Here is an 8,122-nt window from a genome sequence, read left to right on the forward strand (position 1 = left end):
CCTCAGTATTACTATATGATATGTGGATCAGACCAAACTTTCCTCGGTATTACTATATGATATATGGATCGGATCGAACGTTCCTCGGCATTACTATATGGTATATGGATCGGGTCGTATGTTCCTCGGCATTATTATATGAGATAGCACTAATAGTATATAGATGCTTATGATAACAGAGTGATGTAGTCGTTACACCAAGTCCCTGAACAGGACGGGTACAGAACGTGATGATAGTATGTACGACCTTATGTTATAAGCTACAGGTACAGTAAATGATTAGATGTCACACTTTCCCCTGCATCCCTATGCCAACTGTAATTTCCTTATGATGTCTATGTTTTACATACTCAGTACACATGTCGTACTGACCCCCTTTTTTTCGGGGGGGAGGGGGGTTGTGTTCATATCCACAGGTACAGATATACACTTTGGGAATCCGTCAGTATAGGAGTTCCACTCAGTAGTTCAGAAGCTCTCCATAGTGCCGGAGCCTAATTTTGGTATTAACCCTTGATGTATATATTTATTTGTTCACGGGTACGGTGGGGGCCTTATCCCGCCTTATGTTACTGTTCTTACTCTTAGAGGTCTATGGATATGTATGTGGGTTGTGTATATGTATGTATGTACAGTTGTGCCGATATGCTACAATAGCCTCATCGGCTTATATATTATCTTGCCGGTTGGCATACTATGACTCAAATAGGAGACAGGTTTACTTATGATTAGCAAGGGTATACGCGAGTATCCAGTTCGGACACTCATCGCGGCCTACGGAGTTGGATTGTGACACTCATCTCACTCAACTCTTTCTCAAACTCATTATACCTCTCTTTTAAAATAAACATATTTTCTCAATCTTAGTAAACGCATTTGAAATCACTCGTGTTTCTCAAACTCATTCTTAATTTAAATGTAATGTATCATGCTTTAGTTTACTCAAACTCTGAAAATCATTCATAATTTAAAGCAATGCAACTATTTTAACGTCTCAAATAGTGTAGGGTTCATGTGAGGAATAATCATGACTAAATCCAAGAAAATATCATAATTTCATACAAAGAAACATATACTCAAAATTCACTAAAACTAATACAATTTCAACTCAGGAATTCAAGGGAACTTGGGTAGAACCGTAAGTTAATCTTCTACTGACTGAATTTAGATGTAGGGCGTGAGGAAGAAATTAATCCAATACTCTGAGTAGCCTTACATATTAGGAAGAACTTTGTTCTTGACGAAACTTGAAGAACTCGATGAATGCTCTTGGAACCCTAGCTTTTCTCCTCTTGAAACCTCGCTCTAAGTCTTGAAAGTAATTATGAGAAGGAAAGGGTTGAATGATACTAATAAGAGGCTTATTTAGGTCCTAAAACGTCAAGACTTTGATTAGAAAAGGGTGAAAAAGGATGAAAATACCTTTCATTATAAACTGATTGGTCCTCCTACGGACCATAGAAGACCGGTCATAGAAAGTGGTATGAGCTACTGGAGCTTATTGGAAATCTCAGGTTTGGATCTAGGGACCCTTCTACGAGTCGTAGACCCTCTTCGTAGAAAGGCACTGAAGGAGTCCTGCTGAAGTTGGGCCTATGGAACCTTCTATGATCCGTAGACCCTTCTACGAGTAGTAGAAGATAAGCGGGGGAAGGATCTCAGGACTTTGGTCTACGGGAGCTTTTACGATCCATAGATCCTTCTACAAATCGTTGCGTCCCTCGTCTTGCACACTTGGTTTGACCAAGTCTTAGGCTTGGCCTATGGGTCATGTCTACGGTCCGTAGAAGCTTCTACGATCCGAAGACTTCACCCTCAGGAAACAATAGACAAGGTTCAATCCCATGAGCCCTCCTAAGGTCCGTGGAAGCTTCTACGGGCCATAGGTAGGATTCGCAGAAAGTCATCTAGTGCAAAAACTCAACCTTTTTCTCTGGGCTTTTGGACTGAACTAAGTTAGAATATTTTGGGGGTGCTGCAAAAACACTCCCACTATTGCATAATCTTCAAAAGTATTCACTTATCTATTTTATTTTTAAAAAGATAAATAAAAATTAATCAATCCGCTACGGCGGATTCCGTTGACTTGTCACTTGGACTTCAGATTTTAAATCAGGTCGGAATAGGATTTGTACTCAAAATTTGAATTTCTGCAGGCTACATCACATAATTTCTAATAACGATAGAATGTATCGTTACACTCTTTATCTTTCTGATACAGATAAGATCACTCTTTTTTTTCTTTAAGTTGTTCATGCTTGTTCACTTCATTCGTATAAAATGGCGTATAACTTTTTTTTTCCTAATTATGCATAATAATTTGAATAAACTAATATTCAGTAATGCTATTTTTTATTATTTCAGTAAATTATAATTTTAAAATACGATACTACTTATTTTGATGCATAAAGAGAAATCAATTTTTATCGTAACTTGGTAGTGAGTAAGAATGAAGATTTCACATTATTTTTTAAAATTGATAAAATATATTCAAGAGATGAAGTTGAAATGTTTAATTGTAGAGAAAATACATACAGTTGAAAAGGTTGATGTAATAGAAATTAAAGATAAAGAGATGTGCAGATAATAAATAAAAAGATTAAAATTATTTTAAAACGATAACGACAATCCAATTTAATCATCATTAGAAATGAAGATCGAGTTTGGAGATGTTTGATTGCAAGGAAGATACATGCAGTTGAAAAAGTTGGTGCAATCAAAATTAAGAATAAAGAAATAAACGTGAAAACGACAATTAAGAAGATCGAAATTCTTTTACAATGACAACAACCACCCAATATTATTATTATCATTAGGAATGAAATAAATGAACATACAACAAAAACATTGTATATGAGAAAGTATTAAGTAAAGTATGCTTCATCACCTTGCCATAAAATTTAATAAGTAAAATAAATCATATATTTAATTCAATTTTGATGGTCTATATTTATAGGCTCATAAATTCAAATAGTATCCAACCATAGAATAAGATGATCCATCGATTAATCACATAAACTTAAGCATTATTCTTTTTATGTATAATTATTTACTCAAATCGTTATGTGAATAAAGTTATCATACAAAATTGCTTATAACGTAACACGGCATACATGTGCACTAATACAAAAAAGATTATTTTCACAATCCATTACTAGAAGTGTCTTCACCGCTGTACCCACCCACTACTAGACATGAATATCACCCGTGCAGTATCATAATAATAAGAAGAAGAAACTTGCAAGTTGCAATCTATTTAATTACGGGTGAAAATCATTTCCACTCTCCTCAACTTTGAATAATAATTAAACTCTCTCATTTATCTCATGTACTATTTATTTTATTTTTGTTATATCATATCTATTTAATATTTTCTTATATTATATATAATTTGCTTTTTAACATAAATATTTATAACTTTTTCTTTAAGTTCTTTAATATTTTAAGTAGAATAATATTTTTAAGAATTTATCACAAAATTTAATATTATTCTTATGATTGTTATTTCAATATAATATGCATTAAGTGTGTGTATATGTATGTATACATATATTTTTTGTTTTCTCCACTATTTTACTCCATGTGTTTCATATTACTTGACTCCTCTTAATATATATGACACCCCTTAAAAAATTTAATTAGAGATGTATTTTACTAAACTAAAATTGTTAATAATATTTTGAAACCTTAAATATGACTATTTCATGCAGTTATTTAATACTAATGGTAGAAATAAAAATATATTAAAAATTTCTTAAATTTCATAAATTGGACAAGTAAATTAAAACAACTATTTTTAGAATGACAGTCAGAAAATATAAATGGCGGTGGATATTTTTTTTTATTTAAATAAATAAGTTTTGATTGACATTCATAGAGTATTACAGAAATTATAATTTAAAATTTAAATAATATAATCTTTAAAAATATGTCCTTAATTAAATTAATTATTTGTATTTCCTAGATTGAAATATATTTGTATAGTTATTATTCTCTGCTATTTTTACTTGTATAAATAAATATTAGAGCTTTGATTATTATTAATAAAATTAATTTTCTCATTATGTTAATTTACTTCATTATAGAACATCATTAACTTATATACTTAATTAGTATTTTTTACTTTTTTGTCCAAAAAATATTGTTTATGCTTTTATGAAAAAATTGTTACATTTAAATAAAAAAAATATATCATTATTTCTAAAAAAAAGTAAAAAAAATGATAATGAAAAGGTATAATAGGCATTTTAAAATTTTAATTAGGATAAAGGGGGGAGTTTGATCATTATTCAAAGTTGAGAGGGGAGTTCGATTTTAAAAACAAAGTTGGGGGTACAAATGATTTTCAACCATTTAATTATTGATTTGGGAGAACACGCTCAAAGATTTGTAGTTTATTGATTTAGGGTCTATTGGGTTAACATATTTTAAGCAACTTACAAGCTGAAAAAAAATTATAAACTGCTTTAGATAAGCTAAGTCAAACAGACTCAATTATTTTTTTGAGCTTATTTTAAGCATAAAATGGCTTTAAATTGACAAGCCAAACACTGAAAAAAGCTGAAAACAACTTATAAGTAACTTATAAGTTAATCCAAATGGGCTCTTATTCTCCTAGCAAACTTAACTCAGGTAACATATGAATGATATTTTAAAAAACTATTTAGTTTTTAGATGTATCAAAAAAATATGGTGGAAAACGCCTTTATGTTTAATTTTTAAAACTTAGGTTAGAACATGAGTAACCTTATTTAAAAAGGCATAATGCAAAAGTGTCCTAAATAATGATCAAAATCTCAGCGACATACTTTTATTTAGCTAGGGTCTTATTACCTCCCTCAAATTCAGTTTTTTTTTATAGTTTTGTGTATCTTTTGTGTTGAGTGGCACCTTAAACCAAGAGTTTGTACAACACGCGCGCGTCACGTGTGTAATTATTTTAATTTTTTTATTCTTTTAAATCTTCTTATTTTTTTTATTTTATATTTAAATTAAGTTAATACACATAATTTTTTTAAAAAAAATTCCTTGGGTTTAATTTTTTTTCTTCATTTTGTTTTACCTTCATTCATTATTTTTCTATTTATTTTATTTATTTTTAATTTTCTTTTTCATTTGATTTCAAATTTAATTCCAAATGTTTGGTATTTAAAATAAGTTAATTTTGAACGGATGTCAAAATAAGTGAAGAAAATTAAATAAAGCATAAAAAAATAAAGCCTTATAATTAAAGGACACTTTTTAAATTATTTATAAAAAAAATATTTGTCTTTTAGAAAAAATACACATAATTTTTTTAAAATGATTAAAAGTGAAAGATAAGAAATTAATGAAAGAGAAAAAAAAATTAAAGTGGGAAAGAAATTAAAATAAATATATTACAAAGAAAGAAATAAAAATAATTATAATAAATTTTAATATCAATAATTATGTGTATTAACTAATTATAAAATGAAAAGGAAATTTGTTTATGGTACAATCAAGAATAGGTATGACTCCTTGCCATCTATCAATGCACTGGCATCTCATTCTGATATGTTTCCTGTCTTCGGACTATGAAAGCTTTGTCACTATGGCGAAGTTTCAACGACCAAAACCAACTATGGTTGAACTTCGATCCAGCTTATTGTTACATGAGACTTGACTTCAGCAGATGCATTCTATTACTATATTGATTAAAAAAATATATGTTCAATTTTTTTATTCATTATTTGTATTTAAGAGAATGTGCACAATCTCATAATTTAGGGGTACTTCTACGTTATTTCTTTGATAAACAAAAAGGAAAATGATCAACATGCCTTCGCAATTATTTTTCTTACGAATCCATTGTCTGACAATCATTAGGAATCCATAATGATATCACCTTATTTTCACCCACTTTTTATTAAAGTAATAAATTATTTTACAAGCAATACTTCCATGAGAAGAAAAAGAGAAGTCTTCCTTTTCTAGAAATTGGCCATAACTTCATTTTCATGAACAGTTGTTCATCAATGACAAGTCAGCTGGTGAAAGCTTTTAATAATAATTATAATGGTGAGTGAAATAAATGCAGAAAAGATATATAGTGTAAGACGAGAGATATTGAAGAAGCAGCAACTAAACCCACATTTTCTCTCATCAATGCTACAATCACATTTTGTGCAACCTTACAAAAAGAAATGGGGGGAAGTTGCCTTGTGGTTTTGCTCCTTCAAGTCATAGTTACTGAAATTGCTGGTGCCGATGCTGGCTTTGGCGTTGGTGTTGGAGGTGGGGGTGTTTGGTTTGGTGGAGGGATCAACACCCCAAGCCCAGGAGGAGCTCCTTCTGGTTCTGTCCCAAGGCAAAATGCGGCTTACACTGCTCTTCAAACATGGAAATCTGCAATCACTGATGATCCAATGGGGATTTTGAAGAATTGGGTGGGTCCAAATGTGTGCACTTACAGAGGAATCTTCTGCTCAAACTCTGAAGATTACATGGGCAACCCAACAGACCCAGTTGTTACAGGTATAGATCTCAATCATGCAAATCTTCAAGGCACTCTTGTAAAAGAACTATCTTTCTTAACAGATATTTCTCTCATTCACCTCAATACCAACAGATTTTCAGGTATAATCCCACAAACATTCAGAGAGATCTCTTCACTCGTTGAGTTAGACCTTAGTAACAACCATTTCTCTGGTGCATTCCCTACCACAGTACTATTCATCCCAAATCTCCTTTATTTAGATCTTAGATTTAATAGCTTCTCAGGGACAATACCTGAGGATCTCTTCAACAAAAAACTTGATGCTATTTTTCTCAATAATAACCAGTTTGATGGTGAACTTCCTCAGAGTTTAGGGAATTCCCCTGCTTCAGTGATTAATTTTGCTAATAATAAGTTTACTGGGAGCATTCCTTTTAGTTTGGGGTACATGGGTCCCAGAATTAAGGAGATTTTGTTCTTAAACAACCAGCTAAATGGTTGTATACCAGAAGGTGTGGGATTGTGGACAAATTTGCAAGTTCTGGATGTGAGTTTAAATTCACTAATGGGGCATTTGCCTGATACCATTTCTTGCTTGAGTGGCATTGAAGTTCTCAACTTGGGACATAACAAGTTATCTGGGGATTTACCAGACTTGGTTTGTTCACTAAGAAACCTTGTGAATTTGACTCTTGCTTACAATTTCTTCTCTGAGTTGAGCCAAGATTGTGACAAACTTCCCTTGAGAAATGTGGGTATTGATTTCTCATTGAACTGTATTCCAGGAAGGCAAATGCAAAGGCCTCAACCTGAATGCTCTGTCATTCCAGGTGGCAGTCTCAGTTGCCTTAGAGTACCTGCAGTAAAGCCTCTTGTTTGTGGATGAAATCCCCAATTACTACTACTACTATTTCATCACCTCCTTCTAATTTTTTTCTTTTTAAATTTATGAGTGACAATTGAGCACTTTCTCACCAATGTTTTTGTTGTAAAGCTGCTTATCTTGGCCTTCTCTCTTAATTAGAGCACAGGGAAGTTATGACTTGTACCTTTCAAATTTATTTCTTTTCCCTGCTTTCCTTATTTCTTCATGTTGTATTATGATGAATTTTGTAAATATTAATTTAGGAGACTTGTGGGCTTCTCCCTAGCGATAGCAGATCTTTAGCAATCACAACTCGCGTCATCAATAGTTGAAAATTCTCATAAAACAGATGAACTTTCATTGTCTACAATCTAGCTATCCCTAAAGAGTGTTTCACTAACTCTGATCGTCATCTAATATAGAAAATCTGGCGTTTTACTAACTCTAATCATCATCTAATATGGAAAATTCTCTTCTTTTTTCTACGAATAAGGGTCAAAACTACACTTCAACTATTTGAAATAGGCTAAATATACCCTTCAACTATTTTTGGGCTCAAAATTATCCCTCCCGTCTAACTATTGGTCACTTCTACACTCCCTTTTAACGGACTAATATGTGACATTCTATGTGTAAATAAAAACGCCATATGGACGTCCACCTAAGAACCCTAATCTGACTAGTCCACCCACCCACCCACTAAAAGACCCCACCTCCCCTTATAACCCTATTCCCTCAGTTCTATCTCCATTTCTTCCCCCATTTCTTCGAGAAGCTTTTTTCACTAAACCACCACTGAA

General features: G+C 32.0%; 1 protein-coding gene across 1 annotated transcript; it reads left to right on the forward strand.

Annotated features, from left to right (window-relative positions):
- Positions 1-5,929: 5,929 nt before the first annotated feature.
- Positions 5,930-7,628, forward strand: LOC129880506 (leucine-rich repeat extensin-like protein 4). The gene has a single exon (XM_055954579.1). The coding sequence runs from the start codon at positions 6,165-6,167 to the stop codon at positions 7,341-7,343; it is 1,179 nt and encodes a 392-aa protein (XP_055810554.1). The 5' UTR covers positions 5,930-6,164; the 3' UTR covers positions 7,344-7,628.
- Positions 7,629-8,122: the final 494 nt, after the last annotated feature.

Source organism: Solanum dulcamara, chromosome 2 (assembly GCF_947179165.1).
Source record: "Solanum dulcamara chromosome 2, daSolDulc1.2, whole genome shotgun sequence".
NCBI lineage: Eukaryota > Viridiplantae > Streptophyta > Magnoliopsida > Solanales > Solanaceae > Solanum > Solanum dulcamara.